This window comes from Acinonyx jubatus, chromosome A1 (assembly GCF_027475565.1).
Source record: "Acinonyx jubatus isolate Ajub_Pintada_27869175 chromosome A1, VMU_Ajub_asm_v1.0, whole genome shotgun sequence".
Lineage (NCBI taxonomy): Eukaryota > Metazoa > Chordata > Mammalia > Carnivora > Felidae > Acinonyx > Acinonyx jubatus.
In genome coordinates this window covers 134,625,360-134,651,281 of record NC_069380.1, presented here as the reverse complement: position 1 = coordinate 134,651,281, position 25,922 = coordinate 134,625,360, and the positions used below count along the sequence as shown (strand labels likewise).

Genomic DNA, 25,922 nt, shown 5'->3' with positions numbered 1-25,922 from the left:
CTCTGTTAAGTGTTCATTTTTTAATGTTAAAGTTACTTTACTGAAAGTCTGGAGAAGGAAAGAGAATCTGGACCATGTCTGTAAAACAGAGACTATAGTTACATAAAACTATCTCATTAAAGCTTCAAAGATGCACATATTGCATTAACTTTAATATGCAAACCATTAAGGGTCCCTGGCTGGCTCAGTCAGTAGAGCATGCAGCTCTTGATCTCAGGTCCATGAGTTCAAGCCCCACATTGGGTGTGGAGCCTACTTAAAATACATAAATAAATAGAAATATTCAAACCATTAAAGTCAAACCAGCCAATCCTCACTTTAAAGGCTGAAAAATTAGCAGTGAAATTTACACTTACACAAGTATTACTCAAAAGCTATTATAAATTAATCGATAGTTGACTTAAATATATTTATTATAATAAATTTCTTCGTAATTTTTTTAAATGCTTATTTATTTTTGAGAGAGAGTGCAAGCAGGGGAGAGGCAGAGAGGGGAGACAGAGGATCCAAAGTGGGCCCTGTGCTGACAGCAGAGAGCCCGATGCAGGGCTTGAACTCACAAACCATGAGATCATGACCTGAGCTAAAGTCAGATGCTTAATCAACTGAGCCACCCCGGCACTCTTATTTTCTAGTAAAACTGAAGAGTTTAATAAAGCAAAATAGGGGCATCTGGGCTGGGTGGCTCAGCCAGTTAAGTATCCAACTCTTGATCTCAGCTCAGGTCTTGATCTCAGGGACATGAGTTCAAGCCTTGCACTGGGCTCCACACTGGGCATGAAGCCTACTTAAAAAAAAAAAAAAGAAGAAAAAAAGAAAAGAAAAAAAAAGGAAAAAAAATAAAGCAAATTAAACCTGGTTGATATAGCATTTTCCTTTACTTCCTCCACTAAACCAATTTCTTCTTTAGTACTTTGCTCTTCCAATACAATCTTGTTTTCTTCTAATGGTGAAGGAGATGTACTACTGACAGGTGAAGAAAGCTCCTGACATTCACGAACAATTTTGTGATTTACATTATCTGGGCTAAAAGGAACACAGCTTTTATCCTTTGAATGAACATCAAGAAGTACACATACTCCTATTACAGAAAAGAACAGAAAATTAAAATTGACCCAATACAAGTAGATATCCAAAGAAAGTAAATCCTTCAACATTAAACAACTATAGGCTTAATAATTCTCACACACTAAAATTTTTGTGCTATTATAAGTAAAAATGAATCTTTTTGCCTTCAGTAACTACATAGCCTCAAATAAGTTTCAAGATATTATCACCTTCATTTACAATTTTTAAAAACCTGTATTTTAGGTTCTAGAGATTTGTGACAGGCTCCAAAGCAATGCTCTATCACTGAGAAAGGAGCCATATAGGGGTGCCCGGCTGGCTCAGTCAGTAGAGCATGTGACTCTTGATCTCAGGGTCGTGATTTTGAGCCCCACGATGGGTGTACAGTTTACTTTAAAAAAAAAAAAAAAGAGACAGAGAGAGAGAATGAGCCATGTAAGAAACACAGACCAGAGAATTCGTTGATAAATATATAGTTATAGGCCCTGAATAATACATAGTAAAAATGGCAACCCACTCATGTCTAGGCACAATAATTAACAGGAAAATAATTAATGTAACTATCCATTTAATGTACTTAAAATAGAAGGTGCTTAGAGAGTAAAGACCATAGCTTCTCCATTAAGGCCAGCCTAAAATATTAAAAATCTGGGTGGACATATATTTTGGCTCAGTTCAAACTAACGAAACAGTCCAAACTAAATTATGTCATTGACTGTTATTGTCCCTTGATACTGTATTCCACTGTCAGGTAATTGTGAAGACTATCCAAAGCAGGAGCTCCTTTGGCTACAGAAACCTGTAGAAAGTGATCAGTGATCTCAATTAACCAATGTTTATGATGAGAAAGGTGGAGGACTCACTGGATTATTCCAGAAATACAACCTTTTTTCAATAAACCAAGTGTACTATCTTGAAATGGTGGCCACTACATCTAAATGGGCTGAGGTGGGTGCATCAATGCACACATATTACTTACTTCTGGAAAAACAACAAAATTATACCAACTTCAAATGTAAAAGTACTGACTTATTACTCAACTGTGGGTATAATTTCTTAGAAGTTGGATTTTAAAAGGTTTTTTCAGTAGGCCTTATCTTTCATTCTTACCATCACTCTGTTCTGTACCAATCTCTGACTGCAACACTAGATCTCCCATTGTAAGTAAAGTTATAGCAGCTTCAGTGCTTCCATCATTGGTACCTTGTGAGAAAATGTAACAACATTAAAACAGAAGGATGAATCTGGAAATTTACGATTGTTTGCTTAGAAAACATTTTTAATTCAGGTGTTTATCCTCTAGCAACAAGTTTCAATATCTTCCATACCACTAATTCCTTACTAGGGTAGTATTTTATTACTACAAAAAAAAGAAATCATGCATTATTAGCTTTTATTCATTGAAAATGCCTCCCTCCCATTAAATAACTTAAGTTACCTTCGAAGAAAGTAAACCTGTGCAGATCAGAGGAAATAATACTTCTTTATTAAACATTTAACTCTTAACTCACTTCATAAAGTAATTATTCCAAGAATCCAAGTTTCTCCTGGAGATAAAACATTCAACAGTGGAAACTTTTTGTTCAACTCCCAGCAAGGACTCATTTACTAACTAATACCAATACTAGGGGTGCCTGGGCAGCTCAGTCAGTTAAGCAGCTTCCAACTCTTGATTTGGGCTCAGGTCATGATCTCACAGTTCATAACATCGAGTCCCATGTCAGGCTCTGTACTGACAGCGTGGAGTCTGCTTGGAGTTCTCTCTCTCCCTCTTTCGCTGCCCCTTCCTCACTCACACTCTCAAAATAAATAAATCACCATTTAAAAAACAAAACAAAAAAAGATTCTCTCTTCCTCTCTCTCTCTGTCCCTCACCCACTTGCACATGCACACTCATATGCTCTCTCCCTCTAAAAAAAAATTAAGTTAAAATTAAAAAAAAAAAAATTTTAAATCACCCTGCTAGTGTTAACCAGGTAGTTTTGGCAGTTTCCTTATTAACAGTTACCTGTTTCATCTTGGGTATGTTCACCTGTGGTCATTTCCTAGAAGAGGAAAAGATAAGCAATGCCTTATGTATTTTCCCAAATATATGTTCTATGTCTCAAAAAGCACTATGCTTTTACAGTTCTTCTATGCTTCTGATTACAAAGGAGAGGAAACTGTGCTTTCCCTTTATAATTATTCAGAATATTTCATCAACAGAAATAATTTAAAAGCCAAATTCTTTTGTCTCTTGCTACTTATTTTACTTTTTCTTTTTAACTTTAATCATATTCCATCTACCATGTGCATTTACTAGGCTTACTTCCCTTCTTCACTTCATAATCTTTCAACTTCAGTCATATTTGTCACTGGTTTTAATCCAATGGAAAGCAGAGTCTGACGAATCTCACCAATTTTTTTTAACTAGGTGGCTTAAAACTTAAATGAATTTTAATAAATTAAAAAGTTACAAGATCTGGGCACCTGAGTGGCTCAGTTAAGCATCTGACTCTTGATTTCAGCTCAGGTCATGTTTTCACACTTCATGAGTTCAAGCCCCTTGTTGGGCTCCACACTGTCATGTGAAGCTTCCTTGTGATTCTGTCTCCATTTCTCTCTGCCTCTCCCCCACTTTCTCTTTCCCTTTCAAAATAAATAAACTTAAAAAAAAAAATAAAAAGGTTACAAGATCTATGTCCAGCATGACATCATAAGGCTCTGCTGACCCTCTCCCCAGTGAAACTGGTAAAATTTAATAAAACCAAACATTTAAAGCCTCTGGAAATGGTCATAAAGGCAACAGAAACCTCTTCTTGAGCAACTGATGAAAACAAGGTAACAAAGTAAGAGCCTGTGGTATCTCAACTAAGACTCTCTCCCCGCTCCTTCTTCCCAGCTCAATGAACCAGAGACTCCACCTCAGACATTTGCAGCCAAGAAAATAAGGCCCCTTTCTCCTTGCAAGTCCCAGCAGAAGGCCTTTCTTTCTAAGAGGATCAGGACTTTAGCTCCTGACCCAAGAATCTGGGGTCAGATTCATAGTAGAAAACAGAAGAATTATCTATTATGAATTTGCACATAAAAATCCTTAATAAAATACCAGCAAGCCAAATCCAGCAACATAAAATTGCCATGACCAAGTAGGATGCAATTTTTGATTTGACATCCTGTTATAATGAATGTAATACATCATATCAGTACAAAAAAAAAGCAAAAAATCACATGATCATCTCCAAAGATGCATAAAAAGCATATGAAAACTGCCAACATCCTTTCCTAAGAATCCTCTCACACAAACCAAGGATAGACTGAAACTTCAATTTGATAAAAAAAAAAAAAAACCCTACGAAAAATCCAGAGCTAACATCAAACTTGATGGTGAAAGACTGGATGCTTTCCCTTAAGACCAGGAATGAGACAAAAGTATGCGTTCTTGCCACTTTTTTGTTCAATATGTATTGGAGGTTCTAGCAAGGGAAACTAGGCAAGCAATAGAAATAAGATATCCAGACGGAGAAGTGTTAAGTCAAATTCTGTTTCTGAGAAAGATATGTTGAAGTCCTAAGCTGAGTAACATGAATGTAACTTTATTTGGAAACAGGGCTTTTTCAGATGTTATCAGGCTAACATGAGGTCATATTGTATTAGGGCTGGCCCTATCCAATACAACAGGTGTCTTTAGAAGAAAAGTCAGGACACACATACACAAAGAACACCATGTAGCAATGGAGGCAGAAGTTGGAAATGTGCTGCCATAAAGCCAAGCAATGACAAGGATCTCTGGCAATTGTCAGAGGGTAGGAGAAAGGCCTGAATAGTTTTTCCCTCAGAGCCTTCAGAAGGGGGATGGTGATTCTGGAATTCTAGCCTCCAAAACTGAGAAAATAACTTTCTGTAGGTTTGAACCACCTAGTTGATAGCATTTTGTTATAGAAGCACTGAGAAACTAATACAGAATGGCAGAAGTAGAACTATCTCTATTCACATGTCATGATCTTGTAAATAGAAAATCCTAAGGAATCCACTAAAAATCTATTAGAACTAATTAGTTCAGCAAAGTTGCAAAATACAAGACCAACATACAAAAATCAATTGTATTTCTATATACACTTGCAATGAAAAACCTGAAAGTGAAATTGAGAAGACCAATCCATTCACAAGAGCCTCAGATACAACATACTTGAAAATAAATTTAACAAAGGAAGTGCAAAGTTTATACCCTGCAAACTACAAAATGCTATTGAAAGAAATCAAAGAAGATCTAAGTAAATGGACAAATATCCATGTTCATGAATTAGAAAACTGTTAATATGGGACTAGCCCCCCCAAAGTGATCCCCAGATTCAATGCAATCCCAATCACAATCTTAGATTATGTCGAGTAGAAAATAACAAGATGATTTTAAAATTCATATGGAATTACAAGAGACCCACAATAGCTAAAACAATCCTAAAAAAAGAATAAAGTAGGATGGCTTATACTTCCTAATTCCAAAACTTACCACAAAGCAACAGTAATCAATTGAGCATCACTGGTACAAGAAGAGACAGGAAATGGAATAGAACCGAGAATCCAGAAAAAAAAATCCATACATCTACAGCCAATTGATTTTTGACAAGAATGCAAGATAATTCAATAAAGAAAGAATGGTCTTTTCAAAGAAATAGTGTGACAACTGTATTGTCATGTGCAAAGAATGAAGAACTCTAACCGCATACCATGTAAAAAATTAACTCAAAATGGATTAAAGCCTTAAATGTAATACTACAGTAAAATTTGTAAACCTATTAGAAGAAAAAGTGGAGTAAATCTTCAAGATCTTGGCTTTCACAAAGATATCTTAAATATTACAACAAAAGCCTGAGCAACAAAAGAAAAAAGACATAAAACGATCTTTAGCACATTTAAAAACGTTTGCACTTAAAGGGAACCATCAAGAAAATGAAAAGACAGGGGCATCTGGGTGGCTCAGTCGGTTGAGCATCCGACACTGGATTTTGGCTCAGGTCACGATCCTAGGGTTGTGGGATCAAACACTGCACTGTGCTCCACACTGAGCATGGAGCCTGCTTGGAATTCTCTCTCTCTCCCTCTGCCCTTCTCCACTATTCATGCTCTAATTAAAAAAAAATTGAAAACCTAACTCACGGAACAGGAGAAAATATTTGGAAATCGTATATCTGATAAGGAACTTATATCCTTACTATTTAAAAATTTCTTACAACTCAACAAAAAGACACACAGACCAGTAATTTAAAAAATGTGAAAAGGTGAGGGCACTTGGGTGGCTCAGTTGGTTAAGTGTCCGACTCTTGATTTCAGCTCAGGTCATGATCTCAAGGTTTGTGAGACTGAGCCCAGCATCGGGCTCTGCACTAACATTGTGGAGCCTGCTTGGGATTCACTCTCTGCCTCTCTGTTTGTCCCTCCCCTGCTAGCACATTCTCTCTCTCAAAATAAATAAACTGTAAAAAAAAATTTTTAATAAATAATTCCCCGACTTGATTTGCAAAAACAAGGAAGAGTATCAAACAAAAAGGAACTAAATATATTTTAAATAATTTATATTGAATACAGATTTAATGCAACAGAACTTTAACTTAAGTTTATGAGGACATTAAGAGTGACTCACACAAACATACACAAATCAATGCTTTGTGAGTGAAATATAAAATCTTTGGATTATTTACCAGTTTCTACTATTCATACTTATAGCTCCCTGCATGAGAGAAATTAGTAAGAATGGCTTATAAACTTAAAACTTTCAAAATAAACTTCTATTTTTTTTTAAAGTAAACAGAGTTAAAGACAAAACATATTAGAATGGATGCTTACCATAGATAATGCCTTCAAATTTTCTTCTTGTTTCATTTGCTGAGTAGTCACATCTGTGGAGACTGGATGCTCAACAACAGCTATACATCCTACATCAGGTGCATTCACAGTTATTTCAAGCTATCAAAATGAAATTTCATTATTTCATTTTGGCATACTATACTCAGCAAAACAAACAACTAAAATAAAGTGTGTTAAACTGAAGAAATAATCCACGTTCATACACAATTAAAAAATACAGCAATTCTTAAAATGACGACATCAACTTGGCAAAAGTAAAACATTTAAGATTTTTGAGATGTCTGGGGCGCATGAGCGGCTCAGTCGGTTAAGCATCCGATGTACAATTTAGCATGTTATTCAGTGATTCCACTTCTAGGTATATCCCCCAAAAAATGGAGAACAGGGATTAGAAGACGTATTTGTACACCCATGTTCATAGCAGCATTCTTTGCAATAGCCAAAAGGTAGAAGTAACCCAACTGTCCACTGACAGATGAAAAGATAAAAGATATGTGGTATAGATATGTAATGAAATATCACTCAGCCTTAAAAAAAGAACATTCTGGAGGCCCCTGGGTGGCTCAGTTGGTTGAGCATCTGACTTCAGCTCAAGTAATAATCTCATGGCTTTTTGAATTCAAGCCCCACATCGGGCTCTGCGCTGACAGGGCGGAGCCTGCTTGGGATTCTCTGTCTCCCTCTCTCTGCCCCTCCCCTGCTTCTGCTCTCTCAAAAATTTAAAAAAAAAAAAAGAAAGAAAGAAAGAAAAAAGAAAAAAAATTGTTTTAATCTTTAAAAAAAAAAGGGCATTCTGATACATGTACACTATATCAATCTGAATGACCACTAAAAACTTTATACTACATGAAATAAGCCAATCACAATGAAAACAGATACTGTTATGATTCCAGTTATGTGAAGTACCTAGAGTCAAGTCACAGAGACAAAAGTAGAATGGTGCTTGCCATAAATGAGAGGAGAGGAGGTAATGGGGAATTATTGTTTAATGAGTACAGGTTTAGTTTCACAAGACGAAAAAAGCTCTGTGGATGGATGGTGGTGATGGTGTAGCACGACAATATGAATACACTTAATACCAATGAACTATATACACTTTAAAATGGCTAAGATAAATTTTAGGGTATGTGTATTTTACAATTTTTTCATAATTTTATTTTTTTATTTTGAGAGAGAGCAGGAGTAAGTACAAGGCGGGGAGGGACAAAGGGAGGGAGAAAGTGAATCTCAAGCAGGCTCCATGCCTACAAAGAGGCTGATGTGGGGCTCAATCTCACGACTGTGAGATCACGACATAAGCCAAAACCAAGAGTCTCACACCCAACCAATTAAGCCACTCAGGGGTCCTTTACCACATTTAAAATAAAAAGAAAAGAAAAAAAAGGTGTCCCTTCCACCTTGTCTACCAACCAGAGCTTAACCTGAGCCTACCAGAGAGTTAAAACATCTGCCAAAATGAAAAGGAAAAATTAATCAGAAAGTAGATTTAGTAGCCTCCACATTCAAGTGAAATCAGATTTCTATCATTATTACACTGGCCACCTCATGGCAGGCCTAGATTATAGAGGTTCAGTAATACAGGAGCCTCCTTCTATTGATTCCTTCAAATATCTACCAGGGCTTAAACAAATTACATACGGCAGGGTTTATTTAGCAAATGAACTGTTCAAACCCTAATAATCACTAAGAAGAAATAATGATACACTAAAAGAAAAAAACAAGTAAGACAAAGTTCCAAGATTCAAAAAACAAAATACCTCTTCCATCGTTTCCTCAATTTGAGCAGTAACAGGTTCGGGAGATCTGAGACCAATGGGAACAAACACTGGAGCTTTGTTTACTTCTTCTGGAGCAAGATGGTAACTGTCTTCTTCATAATCAGGCTCAAAATCTTCAGCATCATCTTCATCTTCTTCCTGAGAAGCCCGAAGAGTCACCAGCGTGGACTTGGAAGCACGAGGTTCCTTCCTAGAGGTCTTACTTCGCATTCGTTTTGATCCACGGCCCCTAGTGACATTTGGTTTGATCTTTCGATGCATTCTCCTTCCACCATGATCCACCTCGTTCTCAGAAGCAGAAGAGATCATTGTTCTTCGATCCAGAGCAATTTTAGAGTAACTTGATTCTTTCAATAGTTGTGGAGGGCTGGATGTATGATCAAAATAACAATAAAGTCATTACATGCACAAGGATAAAGATAATTTTAACGGAAACCAAATTTTAGAATGAAATCCCAGTTCAAGGCATTAAAATGAAAACTCCCACAACCCATTACGTCAAAAATTTATGCCGTGAAATAAAGAAATTTACTATTACTACTACTAGTTCCTTATTCAGAGTTTGTTCTTCGTTTATCTACCTACACATTTTTCATGGTAAGTTTTTAATTCTGGACCATTTTTTCCTTGCTATTTAAGTGATAATTTCTAGAAATTATTAGAAAAAAATGAGAAAAAGAAAATGGTCCAATAAAACAGAATATAGGATCAAAAAGTGATACTGGTATACAGTACTGGGTAAACAGACTAGGTAAAAAGAAAAAAGAGAAGGCAGAAAACCCATGGAACGATGTTGTTTTTTAGAACTTAAGTTCCTTTCCACTTTCCCTGTAAACTGTAGAACATGAGTACCCTTCACTTTAGTTTGCGACCCCATTCAAACCAGCACCTTAATTATTTAGGTAAGACACACTATTCTTTTATCAGACTTCTGCTCATGTCTAATATACTCAACATTCAGAAATTTTAAACATAGGAAACAAAAATCTTCCTAAGAACGTCAAAAAAAGATAAACTTTAGTAAATAAAAATCATAGGTAGGGACACCTGGGTGGCTCAGTCGGGTGAGCATTCAACTCTTGATTTTGGCTGTGGTCATGGGATCGAGGACCACATCAGGATCTGTGCTGAGTGTGGAGCCTGCTTAAGATTCTCTCTATCTCCTTCTGCCCCTATACCTTGCTTACATGTGTGCACTCTCTCTCTTATTTTACAAGTTTAAAAAAAAACTTAAGTGGTTAACAAACAGATCTGTCAATAAAAAATTATCTACACTTCTGTTAACAAGCCATCTTTTTTCACTCTACCGTTAAGGTAGGACAGCCATAAAGAGTAAGTTACTTTTATTTCCTATTCTGAAGATATTTGTTAAATAAAACTTTACCTTGTTAGTTTACTGACACACTGCTCTTCAACAACTGAAGACACAGAATTATCCACTATAGTTTTTTCTCCAACACTTCCTGATGGTCCAACTTCTGAATGGGCATCTTTTTTAGCCAAAATAGCCTCTTTGGAATCTATACAATCTTTTCTTGCTGAAACCTCCAATGATGTCAGAAACTCAGCCTTTTCCTTAAATTTAAGAACAGCTAATGTTACCATGCAAACAATCTCTATCGTAATTTGATTTGGGGGTTGGACCTAAAGCTCTAAGCTTACACACACACACACACACACGATGGCTAGCTTCTAAATTTTTTAATATTGGAAAGTAGCTCAATTTTTATAAAATTGGTTACACTACAAAAGACAAAACTGCATTTTTTTATAAATTCTCTCCGTCACGATCTTGACAAAACAGAGCGAATGATAAAAAGTATTTTTTCCAAACTTACTTTCTGAAGGAGCTGGGTATCATCTCCTGGCTGCAGCAAATTATCTTCTGGCTTCCTTGCCTCACTCTGATCTGTTCTGTCTTTTTCTATACCTAGTTCCTCCTTCTTACCATGTGCTCTTCCCAAATTTGGCTTAGCCTTTTGGAATTGCCTTCTTGTCAACTGTGCTGGACTAGGAACATACCTTTTAGGTTCAGGTCTAGAACGAAGTACATATCATGTTGAAAAACCAAAATCACAATTCCTTGTTGATTTAACAGCTGCTATGTCAAACACTTTTCAACACAAGCCAATTCTATGTTCGAAGGACTATATATAAATTGGCTCTAAAACCAAGCACACATGATGATATAAAGAACATAAAAGCTTTTACAACTTGCAGTTTCTGTATCATCTGGAAAATACTTTTAAAATAACAATCTTTTCTTACTTTCATTCATTGATTCTGATGTGTAGTGTCATGGTACTTTAAGTAATTTTCAGAGAAATAACCAAATACAAAAAAAAAAAAAAAAAAGCCAGTACTTGAACATGGACAAATGTACAATGGTTACATCCTTGGTCCTTCTGGCCCAAGACCAGGCTTGAAAGCCAGAGTCCACTCTCCTATCAGAAACCTATCTGCTAATGGAAAAGGATTTACTAAGAGTCAGATTCATATGATCTCAATATAACCCATGTGTATCTGCCAAATCAGACAAAGACAAGGTTTTAACATTCAATAGAGTACGAATAGCTCCCAAGACAATCCCTAAACACCTATCCTAGGTTTTCCTGGAAAATATTTTAATAACTAGCAAGGATCTGAATTCTGAACTGGGAAGTTTAAAATTAACATAAACCTAGATATTATAAAGAAAATTAAGTATCAGGAGTTCTCTGAAAGATCTGTATTAAAGACTAATTTTGAGTAATACTTATACTAAATTATCTAGAAGAGTAAGTAGTTAACTACATTTCTAAATGTTCCAACCCTGCTAAGCTCTTTGGTCAGTCAAACACCTAGGAAGTTCACAAGAAATTCTAACAGGGTTATGATGTGGCTAAATACATTCCAATGTAGGCTAACGTATTTAGGAAAACATTGTATTTAACTTAAGCTATTGACAGTCAAGTGTGATTTTACAAATGCAAGTAAGGATAAAACGCTACTGAAGTCAAAAGAGATAATACTGGACTTCGGAATAACCTAACTTTAAAACTATTAAGATTACATACCCTAAAGAAATTACCATTCATGATAAAGTAAACAGCTGGAATAAATTTCACAAATAGAAAAAGGGTTTTCAAAAACAGGGGGCTGTGGGCTGGAGTATGGGTTTCCAAAAAGGAAAATTAAAAGTTTGATTTCTCTCTGGGGCGCCTGGGTGGCTTAGTCGGTTAAGCATCCAACTTCAGCTCAGGTCATGATCTCACAGTTCGTGGGTTCGAGCCCCACATCGGGCTCTGTGCTGACAGCTTAGAGCCTAGAGCCTGCTTTGGATTCTGTGTCTCCCTCTCTCTGCCCATCCCCTGTTTCACTCTGTCTCTCAAAAAATAAATAAACGTTAAAAAATTAAAAAAAAAAAAAGGCAGGGGGGAAGCACTGGGTGGCTCAGTCGGTTAAGCATCCAACTTGAGCTCAAATAAGATCTCATGGTCCATGAGCTCAAGCCCCACATCAGGCACTGTGCTGACAGCTCAGAGCCTGGAGCCTGCTTCAGATGGGTTCTGTGTCTCCCTCTCTCTCTCTCTGCCCCTGCCCTGCTCATGCTCTGGCTCTCTCAAAAATAAATAAACATTAAAAAAAAACAAAAACAAAAAAAAACAGCCAATGCCTGATCTATAAAAAAAATTAAAAAAAAAAGGTTTGATTTCTCTCATTAAAAAACACAAAGGCTCCACATAATATCTCTTGAAACATGTAAAGCTTTCCTTATACAGAAAGGTCTGCCTATATAACTATGTCAATTTGCTAGTCTGAAAGTCATAAATCCTGAAAATTTAACTTTAAAAACTAATTTGGTAATGTTACTTTCAACAAGCCATTTAAATCCTCTAGGTCAACCTACTCAATTATAAATGAGAGCATTAGCAAACACTGATCTTGAAGGTCACTAGTGTTTAAAGGTTCACTTAGAGTAAAAATCAAATTCCTTACAACAGTCCTATATAATCTGCCATTGCCCTTGGCTGGGCTCTATCTTTCTTACATCTACTGCTCTCTCCCTCTTTACCCATTTCAAACTTGCTCCCCTTGCTGTTCCTCAAACAAGTCAGGCATGCTCTTGCCTGCAGTATTTTCAAGTTGTTGTTCTCTCTCCCCCTATACATCATCTGGACCTGCTCCTTCACTTCTTTTGGGTCTTCTCTCCAGCAGCACCCACGCAATGAAACATTCTCTGATCACCACTAATTAAAAAGTAGTATCAGTGGGGCGCCTGGGTGGCTCAGTCGGTTAAGTGTCCGACTTCAGCTCAGGTCATGATCTCATAGTTCATGAGTTCGAGCCCCGCGTTGGGCTCTGTGCTGACAGCTCAGAGCCTGGAGCCTGCTTCCGATTCTGTGTCTCCCTCTCTCTGCCCCTCCCCTGCTCATGCTGTCTCAAAAATAAATTTTAAAAAAACATTAAAAAAAAAATTTTTAAAGTAGTATCAGTAATAATAAGGCAGACTGCAGGTAACAAATAAAAGTGGTGGTACTAAAATATCTTCATTTTTCTAGCGTTAACTCTTTTAAAGGATATTCTCACCATTTGGCTTAGAACACAGGTCTAAATACAACATATATACTTCACTGAACTTCCTATTTATGAATTTCAATTAGATATAAACTGTAAACATACAAAGAACTTAAGAATTTCTGTTTACTAACAAATTGAATTTTAAAGTAAAAAATAATGAGGTTCACCAAGCTTTGTGCAGAAATTATAAATTACGAGAGTATCAATCATGCAATTCTTACACTATCTGAAGAAGCATACTTAAAATATTCTGTTTCATAATTAACTATTTATCCTTTAACAAAATGTTCTCGATGTGAAGTTATCCAATCTTCATCTTTAGAAAGTTTTATGGTTTTCTAATTAAAAGCAAACTCACCTCATCTTTTCATCTAAAACATTTACTTTGTTAACATGAAGAGGGTCTACAAGAACCATGTGACTCTGGTTTTCATGTAGTCTACCTTCAGAAACTTTGGAGGATACAACTTCAATTTCAGTTCCAACTGGAGAATTTGGCTAAAATGACAAAACAAGATGATTTTTTTTAACAAGTGAACATACTTCCTAAAATTGTTCAATCATTAAGAAAGGTATTGAGTTTTTCAAAATGAAGAGTCAAACTACGTATGCAATGTTCATGTTTGCTGCCCAAAACCAAAGTCCTAATTCAGAGAGAAAGTTTCATTTATTGCAGTTATTACATTTACAAAATGCTTTAAAAACTACAATAGTTATCTGCTGTCAACAACCTCACCAAAAATGATTTTTTTTTTAAAAGCACAGTCTTTTGGGGTGCAGGAGGGTTCAAAGAAGGATTATAATCACTTTAAATCTACATTTTCCCTTGGTAGACAAATAAAAAGGACAAAAAAAAAAAGCACAAGATCTGTTAAAAAGGGCATTATTCTACTTAGATTCGTATCACAAGATGCATCAGTAAAAGATTGGTTAAATTTTCATTCAAACAGCAGGATGTCACGCAGTAATGAAAAATGATGTGTCTCCATGTTTCTTGATGCAAAAAGTCAACATATTAAGTAAAAGCTAAGTGATAAAACTAACACACAGTAATTTTATAATTTAAAAAAATTATTTTATTTTTAAGTAATCTCTACACCCACTGTGGGGCTAGAACTTACATCCCCTGATTAAGAGTCACATGCTCTACCAAATGAGCCAACCAGGCACCCCGACGAATTTATTATTTAAATTTACTTAAGTGCACACACATGCATGGATGGAGATATACCCAGGAAGATATGTCAGAAGGTTTTCAGTAGTTACCTCAGTGTAATAAGACTGGGAGAGTCATTATGTTGTTTTATACTGACTGAACATTTATGAAATGACTGAACCCATTTCATAATGAATGAGTTCATTAAAAAGGAAAAGATATATATCCACTTTCACTTAAAAAAAACCCAGAATAGGAAATCTGGAACAGAATTAGGTTATGTTACATATTCATTGATTAGAGTGTCAGATGACTATACTCTAAGCCAAGTCTGAGCTGTCATTTCATATTTTAACATGCATTAAAAGGCTCAATTTAATTATGTAACAATAACTCACCACAGTCAATAGTTTTTTAGTTTCATCTTTCTGTACTACTGTTTTTTCTTCCTCAACTATGCCTTTGGCTTCACCTTTTTCTATATGCCTCTGTCCAGTCTTTCTTATGTTTGGTCTGGGTTTTTGAAGTCGGCCCCTTACTGTTCGAATGGTTGGGACAACACTTTCCTTGGATTCTTGCTGGGAACTGTTTATATTATGAGCCCTAGAAAAGAAGACCAGGACAAAGAGAGGGAATTGAAATGTAAAAAGATGAAAACTACCATAAAAATACAAAATTTGAATCTCCTCTAATAAACTATAAAACTTTTTGTAACATTAGAGAAAAATCTATTTTCTGATGATACATAAATCTTCTTTTATTAAAAAAAAGGTTATTTTAATTTTCACAAGGTAATGAACTTATATAAGGTACCTAGAAGACTGAAACTCACAGACAGAGAGAAAGCACAATGGTAGTTGCCAGGGAATGGAAGAGGGAGGTTAGGGAGGTCTTGTTAATGGGTACAGAGTTTCAGCTTGAGAACATGAAAAAGTTCTAGAGAGAAATGTGACAAAGATTGTAAAACAATGCGAATGTCCTCAATGCCATTAGACGATAAAAAAAAAATATTAAACTGGTAAATTTTATGTCTTTTACCACAATTTTTAAGAAGATAATTAATATAAATCTTATACACATGTGTTTTTTAATGCAATGCTTTGTATAAAACCTTAAGCAGCTAATAGTGAATCTAACAAGCAGTCAAGCATTAAAAGGTGTAGAACTCAATGTGATTTTCCATTTTAGGCAGGCTGCCATATGAATAAAAATAAACGAAGTATTTTTGGTATTCACTTTTAAAATACATTAACACATCTCAAAAACACTGGAGAAATATTTGAAGGAATTCTATTTTAGATTTTCTTTTTCTTTTTCATATTTTAGATTTTCAAAGAACTATCACTGTTTACCCCATAGAAACAACTAATTCCTTTTCCTGGGCTTGCACAGGCTGAGACTCCTCTTGAGGACCACAAGAACTTGAAGGTGAAAGGTCCTTTTCAGTCTGTATACATGGTAATATCACAACCTCCTCCTGACTGTGACCTGATTTGTCTTTTTCTCCTGCTGCCATTAGGGAAGCAACATCCTAGAAGGCAGACAAAAAAATTTCATCAAGGGTATGGATAAAGTATAGGGAAATAGGAACTTTCATACACTACTAAGCAAAATAAATTGGTCAAGTCTCTGCAGAGAAAACAACAGTATCTACCAAAAATTTTAATTCCCAGAAATTCTACTTCTAGAAACTTATCTTATAAAAATACTCAAGTAAGTATATAGAAAATTACATACAAGGACATTTGCTATAGCAATTTAATAGCCCCCCAGAAAAGCAAGAAAACAAAAAATTAGAAATAAGACAAACCTATCAGTAGGGTATTGAATAAATAAATTATAATTTGTTTATAATGCAACGGTGCAAAGCCATTTAGAAGATAAATTTCTATATAATGATCCAAAAATATGTTCACAATACTGTGTTAAGTGAAAAAATGAGAAGGCAAGCTAGGGTGCCATTTTTGCAAAATAATAAAAATACCCACAACATTTTATTATTTATATAAAAAAGTATCTATACAGAAAAGGCTATGTGGATACATTCAAAATAGCTATGTGATTAACTTGGGAGGGAGAAATGGAATATTATAAAGGACTCTCACTTTTTAGATTACATATTTTTTCAATCTGAAATTTTTATAATCAGATAAAATAACCAATAAAAAAAGATACACCTTTTAAAAATATAAGATCAGGAAGAAAAAGTACAAATTTTTTTAAACTTTTTTTTTTTTTAACGTTTATTTATTTTTGAGACAGAGAGAGACAGAGCATGAACGGAGGAGGGTCAGAGAGAGGGAGACACAGAATCTGAAACAGGCTCCAGGCTCTGAGCTGTCAGCACAGAGCCCGAGGCAGGGCTCGAACTCACGGACCGCTTGATCATCGCCTGAGCCGAAGTTGGCCACTTAACTGACTGAGCCACCCAGGCACCCCAGAAGTACAAATTTTTAAGCACAGTAAGAACTAAGCTATTTTGAAAACATAAAAGACGAATTTTATTTCAAAAAAGCACTTTGTCATTTTATTTATTTTTAATTTTTTTCAATGTTTATTTTTGAGAGAGAGAGAGAGAGAGAGAAAGAGAGAGAGAGAGAGAAAATAAGAAGAAGAGGAGCAGAGAGAGAGGGAAACACAGAATCCAAAGTAGGCTCCAGGCTCTGAGATGTCAGCACATGGCTGTCAGCCGCTTAACTGACTGAGCCACCCAGTCGCCGGTCATTTTTTTATTAACTAGTTTTTTATTAATTATTGAAGTATAGGTGGCGTACAATGTTACTAGTCTTAGACATACAACACAGTGATTCAGCAGCTCCATACACTGCTTGATAATCACCCCGACAGGTGTAGTCACTACATTAACTGTATTCCCTATGCTGTACTTTTTATCTCCTTGAGTTACTTAGGACTGAAAGTTTGTACCTCTTCAAAATTTTAAGTAATCTCTACACCCACCGGGGGCTCAAACTTACAACCTCAAGAGTTGCATGGTCTACCGATTGAGCCAGCCAGATGGCTCAGAAAGTTTGTACCTCTTAATCCCCTTTTCCTATTTTGTCAATCTCCCTTACCCCTTCTCTTCTGGCAACCACCAGTTTGTTTTCTGTCTTTATGACTGTTTCTGTTTTTTATTTTCTAGAACCTACATCTAAGTGAAATTATATGCTATTTGTCTTTCTCTGTCTTAGTTTTCTCAGCATATTTCACTTGGCAAAATAGACTTGTAGGTCCATCCATGTTATTTTAAATGGCAAGCAATATTCCATTGTGGATTTATATATATATACATATAACACATCTTCTTTATCCATTCATCTGTTGAAGGACACTTTGGGTGCTTTCATATCTTGTCTATTGTAAATAATGCTATGACAAACATAGGGGTGCCTATATCTTTGGAATTAGAGCTTTCATTTTCTTTGGGTAAATAACCAATACTAGAATTAGTGAATCACATGGTAATTCTATTTTTACTTTTTGAGGAAGCTCCATACGGTTTTCCACAATGGCTGCACCAATTTACATTCCCACCAACAGTGTACAAGGATTCCTTTCCCTCCACATCCTTGCCACCGCTTGTTATTTCTGGTCTTTTTTGATACTAGTTATTCTGACTGGTGTGAGGTGATACCTCATTGTGGTTTTGATTTGCATTTTCTTGATGATTAATGATGCTGATGATCTTTTCATATACCTGTTGCCATCTATATGGCCAAAAAACTACTTTTATGTTTAGAACAGTCAACTAATGAGTGTTAACACTTCATTTCAAAGTTTCTGATGTTATATCACACAATCTTAATTTGTTATGGACCAAGTTAACAAAGTAAACTAAACTTACTTTTAACTTACTTTTAACTCCTACCAAGCTTTTAACTTTGTATTTCACCCTTCACAACAGAATGAAACAAAAAATGACTATCAATCTCATTTTTCCTATGAAGAAATGAGCTGCCACCATTTGGCTCGGGTCACATAATGAATGCAGGTCAGAACTTGGCATCCCAACCCCCTTAAATGTCTTTCCATGACACACTTGCCCACCATGAAAGATTCAAGATTCTCACAAAAAAACCCCATGGAATAATGAGGCACATTAAGTACAGCAACACTAATGTCACATGCAACAGAAACTGCAGGAGAAAATATTTGTGAAACGTTACTCCCAGTTGCTTTAGTTCAGTAACCGTAACAGCTAAAATAAAAACCCTCCACCTTCCACAGCACTCACATGTTGAGAAGGGAGAGTGTTCATCTGTCCACTGCTCTGCTGTAACACAACAGTCTCAGCTTTATCCGTTTCCAATTTCTTCCCAGGTACATATTTTCCTGCTTCCGTAGTCTCTCTCTTTAAAGTTGCTCTTGCTAAGTTTGGTTTTGGTCTTTTGAATCGACTTCTCACAAAAGGTGCTGGTTTAACTTCAAATGGCTTCTGTTCTTGAGGAAGAGACTTGCTTTTGGAATAAGGATTATCAAATTTTAGAATGAGATGAAGGGGCAAATGAGACCAGAGTCTTAGGACAACTTTAGAAACTGGTAGTAAACATGAATTCCAATTCTTAACAGGAAAAAAAATTGAACAATATGGTAGATCCAAAAAAACAGGAGGTGTACAATCTAGGTATAAGCCTATGAATATCACCTTTGCACAGAGGAAATACACGTTGTCACACCCATACTGACTTAGGAATATTTGTTACATACAATTCTGATGTTAGTAATTCTCTCAATAGATTATCACAATTACCTCAAAACTCACCTCCAGTCATCCCAAAACTAGCTTGGAATCTGCAACATTACACTATAGATGATACGTTTTAAAACCTTTGTTTCACAGAATCTGAAAATATAACTTTACATACTTTTTCTTTAAAAGCACACAGACCAATATATTTGTACCTTGAATTATTATCTGAAAACTGCTCTGGAGCATCTGGAGATTGCATCCCCTGGTCTTCGGTTTTACCAAGTTCCAAAGTCTGCAAGGAAGTCTTCAAACTACTCAAGTGACCTGATAGTTCCTTTTCAGAATTTCTTTTTTCTGCCTCAGGTGTAAGTACCATGGATAGTACTTCACTGCTAATGTTCTGGAGGAATAATCAAAGGAAATCATCCACAGTAAATCAGCACAAATGGAAAATGTCACAAAAGCATGAACCTCAAGTAACAGAAAACTTATTTTTAAATGTTTAAGTAACCTCTACACCCACAATCTGGGGCTCAAACTCACAACCCCAAGATCAAGAGTCACACGCTCAACCTACGGAGCAAGCTGGGTACCCGAATTGCAAACTTTTAATAAAAGAAAATAACTGAGAAAGATGTGGCCAAAAGAAATAATTCCAATGTATGTTCATTCTAGAGTTAGCACAAACTCCCTATATTCCAGTTCCCTATATTCCTTTTATGTAAAAGAATAACTTTGGGGGTGCATGGTGGCTCAGTCAGTTATGCGTTCAACTTTGGCTCAGGTCATGATCTCATTGCTCCTGAGTTCAAGCCCTGTTGGGTTCTGAGCTGAAAGCTCAGAGCCTGCAGCCTCCTTCAGATTCTCTCTCCATCTCTCTGGCTCTCCCCTGGCTCCTGCTCTGTCTCTTTCAAATAGAAAATAAAAAACAAAAAAAACAAAAACAAAAACAAAAACAAAATTTTTTTAAATAAAAGATTAACTTCAGGGGCACCTGGGTGGCTCAGCTGGTTGGGCATCTGACTCTTGAATGCAGCCCAGGTGATGATCTCGAGGTTCATGGGATAGAGCCTGAGTCAAGCTCTGTGCTAACGGCTCAAAGCCTGCGTGGGATTCTCTCTTTGCCCCTCCCTCACTCATGCGTGTGGACACACATGGGCGCTTTCTCTCAAAATAAATTATCTTAAAAACACTTTTTTATAAAAAATAAATAAAAGTAACTTCGAATTGACATTAAGAATGGTAACTTCTCCACAATTAAATGTTTTTGAATTATTTTTTTTAAAAAGATATATAGTTTCTTTAAGGTCTTAAAACACAGAATTTAGGGCTAGGGAAGACTTTAAGCTTTCAGAGATTTTAAATTTTGAGGGATTTAAGAGCAATAATCACGGTTTTTATTTCGATAATTTTTCTCTAAAAAGTACTCAAAAATAGTTTTTCCCAAAAACAGAAAAATACATACTTTGGTATCTAGTGAAGGCACAGTGCTGCAGCCACCACTACTGCTCTGCATTAAGTCTGTCTCCATTTGTCTTGAGGTCCTGGTCTCCTCTGCTTCATATTTCCTTAGGGAAATGTCCATTTCTCTAGGTTTTCCCAAATCTGCAACCATTTCCTCAGTAGCACTAATCTCTGAGCTGGGATTCCTCAAGGAAATTGCTCGTCCACTTTGTTTCACATCTGCCTCTGTTTCTTCAATAGCAGTTGTCTTTCCTAATACGTTCTCCATCAAGGAAAGCTCTCTTTCTCCAGTTTCTTCCAAATCAATCTCGCTCTCCCCTAAGGCACTGATCTCCACTGGTACCTTTGCCCTCAGGGAAGTTTCTTTTCCAATTTCTTTCCAATCTGTCTCCATTTCACCTACAGTCTTGACCTGTAAGGCCTTTCCTTGTGTGTCTATTTCTCTTCTTTCAGTTTCTTCCACAGATGTATCTCTCTCCTCAGTGACATCAATTACCTCTGGTATATTCTCCTTTACAGAAATCTCTCTTCCAGTTTCTTCCAAACCTGTTTCTACTTCATCTGTAGTGCTGACCTCCTCTGGGGCATCTTCCTGTAAGGATATTTCTCTTCTTCCAGTTTCTTCCAAATCTGTCATTCTTTCCTCAGTGACATCAGATATCTCTGATATAATGTCCCTTATGGAAACTTCTCTTCCAGTTTCTTCCAAATCTGTCACTCTTTCGTCAGTGACATCAGACATCTCTGATATACTGTCTCTTGGGGAAACCGCTCTTCCAGTTTCTTTCAAATCTGTCACTCTTTTCTCAGTGACATCAGACACCTCTGATATATTCTCCCTTGGAGAAACCTCTCTTCCAGTTTCTTCCAAGTCTGTGACTCTTTCCTCAGTGACATCAGACATCGCTGATATAGTGTCTCTTGGGGAAACCTCTCTTCCAGTTTCTTCCAAGTCTGTCACTCTTTCCTCAGTGACATCAGACATCTCTGATACATTCTCCCTTGGGGAAACTGCTCTTTCAGTTTCTTTCAAATCTGTCACTCTTTCCTCAGTGACATCAGACATCTCTGATACATTCTCCCTTGGGGAAACTGCTCTTTCAGTTTCTTTCAAATCTGTCACTCTTTCCTCAGTGACATCAGACATCTTTAATACATTCTCCCTTGGGGAAACTGCTCTTTCAGTTTCTTTCAAATCTATCACTCTTTCCTCAATGACATCAGACACCTCTGATATATTCTCCCTTGAGGAAATCTCTCTTCCAGTTTCTTTCAAATCTGTCTCCATTTCCACAGTGTTGTCAATCGTTTCTGCTATCTGCTCTATGGGAGAGACATCTCTTCTCCTAGTTTTTTTAAAATGTAACTCCATTTCCTTAGTACTATTAGCCTCCAGTGATATCTTCTCCCTTGGTAAGGTTTCTTCCACCCTCTTAATTTCTCCCAAAGCTGCTGTCAATTGTCCCGAAGCAACTATCTCCTCTGATACCTCTTCCTTTGAGAAAACTTCTCGTCTTCTAGCTCCTCTTCCTATATTTGGCTTTGGTTTCTGTAACCGAGTTTTCAAAACTGGGACTTTATTATCCTCTTGAATACTTAAAAAAAAAAAAAAAAAAAAGAGGACACACAATCAAATTTTAAACCATACTGCCAAGTGAAGAGAGGATGGTTGAGAAACTACTACTGAAACACCAGGAATTCTCAAATAAAAAAGTAAAATATGAAGGAAGCCTCAAGAATCTCTGGGTAAAACTTAAAAAATTAAAGGAGAGGGAGGAAAAACCCATGTTTTGAAATTGTAAACTTTTAAAATAAATGTATCTACTCACATAGAGACATGTATAAAGAGAAATCTATCGATAAGGTCAGTTAGATTAGCAGCCAACTGGCTCTGAACAGTCTCCTTGTAATTGTCATCTACATCATCCAGAAAAAGTCTCCAGTTCCCTACATTGGAGCTAGGCCAATTGGTGTCTGCTACTCCCACCTCTTTGCCCCTACTACCCTTTATACAGACATATGCCTTGCCATAAGAGTTAAGCAGCACATTTCTATGGCCAGATTTGACCAGCATCTCAAAAAGCCACATGCAAGTATCATGTGAACAAGAAAGTATTAGGAAAAGCCAAACTTTAAACATACAGATTGATAAAATGCTAGTAATAGTTGAAACCAGACAGTAGGTACACAGGAGTCCATTATTCTGTTCTTGCTACTTTTGTGTACACTGAATATTTCCAAAGGGAAAACAATTTCTAAAGTATGCTAGCAATTCCATCGATTTTGCTGGGTATGTTCCAGAGGGGAAAGAAAAAATATAAGAGAGCAGTGGCTAGAAGTACAGGTTTCTACATATGGGTTTTACATAAAATTTACGTGAATCTTAAAGGCCATATGTGGATCTAATTCCAAAGAAACAAATATAAGAAAATAAGTTGCATTTCGTATTTGGACATAGATATTTAATCTAATATGCATGTTAAGTGATACTGCCAATCATGTTAACTCAAGGTCTAATTTATGAGTAAGCAACTCATCAAATCACCAATAACTGAGAAACTGACATGGAAACTATGACATGAATTGCCCTGAAAAGTGAGGTTATATTTGTAAATATTAAGCAATTTGATACACAGATTATAAATCAGTCTCATTTACTTTTGTTTTAAAAAACTGATTAAACATTTCTAAAACCTAACAAAAAAATTCAAACATTACATAACCAATAAGAGGATACTTACCTTAGACACTCACTAACATTCGTTTGAAAAAAATTATCTTCTTTCTCAGATTGTGACGTGATGTCTTCAAACTCAAAATTTTTACATGACTGATCTTCTACCTGTTCAGGACTCTTAAAAACAAAACATTTTTAAGGGTTCACAATGAAACACCCATCTATAAAAAACTGCACTGAAAATTTTGCCTGATTTGAGACCAAGGAAAATGGTAAACATTTCAAAATTATAAAATGATATTCAAGGGACATTTTTTAATGTTTTCTCTTTAGAGACCTTAAAAAATTTCATAAGCTATACCTTCTAGCTCATCTCACAGTCCCCATTCTTTTCCTCCTAATTAGAAAGCAAGTTACTGCACTTCAGTCTTATCTGTTAGAATTACTCCCTGGGATCTGTGTTCTGATTACTATTATTACAGTATAGACCTTGAGATTTATAACAAAACAAATTCAAACCTCAGACTAGGATCTTAACTCTTACTCTTAACACAAAGACTAGTTATTGTATAAACAACTCAAAAATTAATAATCTTTAGTTGTTGGAATTATATTTCAGTAGGAAGCTTTTACCATTTTACTCTGTTTAAGTCAGAGTTAAAAGTCACATACCTAGTCATATTTTCAAAAAGGAAGTGTAATTCAAATATGTGAGTGATGGGGTTCAAGTTAAACATGCTCCATTATGTAAATGCACAAAATATGGATTGCAGAGAGTTCAATGGCATCACAAGTGACAAAGCTACTAGCTCTGAGATTTTGGCTTTAAATTTATAAACAATGTACAGAACTGTACAGTCTTACAGTTTAAGGGAAGGGGGGTAAAAGGGGACTTAAATACTTGTTTAACAAAAAAACTGCACAGAATCAGAGTACTTACATCTCTAGCAATACAGGATTCACTTTCATTCTTTTTTACATTGGCCCCAATTTTTTCCTGTGATGTAAGAATTTCTTTTCTTTCAGCAGCTTTACCTATATTTGGCTTTGGCCTTTGCAGTCGGCCCCTCGTTAGTCGTGCTGGTCTTAAAGCCTTTGTTTGATCATCGTCCTGAACACCAATTTTTTCACTCAAACTAGAACAACTACAAAAGAATAAAATTATGATCATCCTGAAGTCACATATATGTTTGCAGTATTCCCCTCTCCCATGTATGAATAAGTAAACTGTTTGGAATATAAAATTACAAGTATCCTTTAGAACAGACATAATTTTGGAAGCCTGACTATAAAAAACATACCCTCACAAAACTGGAAAAATCTGTCCCTAACAGACATGTAATACCATTCCCCACTAAGAATACTAATTTGTAGGGGCACCTGGGTGGCTCAGTCGGTTTGTGTTGACTCTTGATTTCAGGTCAGGTCTTGGATCTCAGAGTTTGTAGGATCGAGCCCCACAACAGCTCTGCACTAACAGTGCGAAGACTGCTTGGGATTCTCTCCCTCTCTCTGGCCCTTGTCAGTTTGCACACACACATATGTGCACTTTCTCTCAAAAATTAAATAAATAAAAATAAGAATACTAGTTTGTATGTAATGTACACTTCCAGGGCACTGGACATAGATTATGGAATAAATGTACAGTCCAGACTATAATACTTCAGATGCATATTAGAGCAGGGGCTACTCTGAATCTGCATTCCAAGTTAAATATTCCCTTTTGAAACCTCCTGCTATAAATAAAATTATCCAGAAACATGTATCTTTTAACCATTAATTCATCTAACAAGACTTTGTTAAAATCTTGTTAATAAGTTGAGGAAGAAATTTAAGTCATAACTCAATGGATCCTTATCATAATTTATTTCTCCAGCAGCATAAGGAACATGCTGAAAATGTTTCAACACACCTATAGTTAAAAAAAGACTTAAGTATTCTGAATGAAAACAAAATTCAGACATCATCCAGTACAGATGTTATTACAGTCATTCCTAAAAGCTACTACTTTTATTCTACTTTCTAAATACTTACTTAGACACAGTGTCAGTTTCTGGGTTCACTTTCTCTGTATATTCCATTCCAGCAATGTCAGTTGTATTCACTTTATCCTTTTCCATTTGATTCTATGAATTCAATTTTTTTACATTTTATTGACAACATAAAAAAAGTCCAAACATTGTAATAAATGGAAATTAAAACAGTGAAATATCATTTTTTGTTCTAACTATAAGAGTTTTAAAAATGATAGATACAGCTATATTATAAAACATATTTCCATATATTACTGGCGGAAACAAAAATTGGTACATCCTTTCTGGAAAGCCCTTCCCCAATATGAAATCAAAAGCCTTAAAAATATTCATGGTCTTTGACTCAGTAATACCATTTCTAAGACTCTATAAAGAAAATATTTAGACAAACTCCAAGAATTTTCACAAGAGCATTATATAAAATGCTAAATAACGTGAACAGACAAAAAATCCAATGATGAGTAAATGGTTAAATAAATTCAGGTGTACCCATTGACAGAAAATTACGAAGTCACTAAAGACTGTATCTTCAAAACATAATAATATGAAAAAACATTTATAAAATGTTAGGTACCAAAGGATAAAAAAACAATGAATACTAATACACGGGGTGCCTGAGTGGCTCAGTCTTTTAAGCATCCAACTTGATTTCATT

At 35.8% G+C, this 25,922-nt stretch overlaps 1 protein-coding gene across 9 annotated transcripts in view; it reads right to left on the bottom strand.

The window, feature by feature from the left end:
* BDP1 (B double prime 1, subunit of RNA polymerase III transcription initiation factor IIIB) overlaps positions 1-25,922 on the bottom strand; it is a 94,768-nt gene that overhangs the window by 32,182 nt on the left and 36,664 nt on the right. For all 9 annotated transcript variants that reach the window (XM_053223713.1, XM_027040391.2, XM_053223738.1 and 6 more), the window contains exons 14-29: positions 25,269-25,360; positions 24,175-24,379; positions 23,299-23,411; positions 20,559-22,152; positions 19,306-19,493; positions 18,638-18,860; positions 15,756-15,934; positions 14,802-15,006; positions 13,606-13,745; positions 10,526-10,724; positions 10,072-10,262; positions 8,667-9,054; positions 6,889-7,008; positions 3,077-3,113; positions 2,179-2,271; positions 856-1,081 (exon numbers count right to left, since the gene is read on the bottom strand). In XM_053223713.1, coding sequence (XP_053079688.1) covers positions 856-1,081; positions 2,179-2,271; positions 3,077-3,113; positions 6,889-7,008; positions 8,667-9,054; positions 10,072-10,262; positions 10,526-10,724; positions 13,606-13,745; positions 14,802-15,006; positions 15,756-15,934; positions 18,638-18,860; positions 19,306-19,493; positions 20,559-22,152; positions 23,299-23,411; positions 24,175-24,379; positions 25,269-25,360 — 4,193 coding nt within the window. The remainder of the gene's footprint in view (positions 1-855; positions 1,082-2,178; positions 2,272-3,076; positions 3,114-6,888; positions 7,009-8,666; positions 9,055-10,071; positions 10,263-10,525; positions 10,725-13,605; positions 13,746-14,801; positions 15,007-15,755; positions 15,935-18,637; positions 18,861-19,305; positions 19,494-20,558; positions 22,153-23,298; positions 23,412-24,174; positions 24,380-25,268; positions 25,361-25,922) is intronic.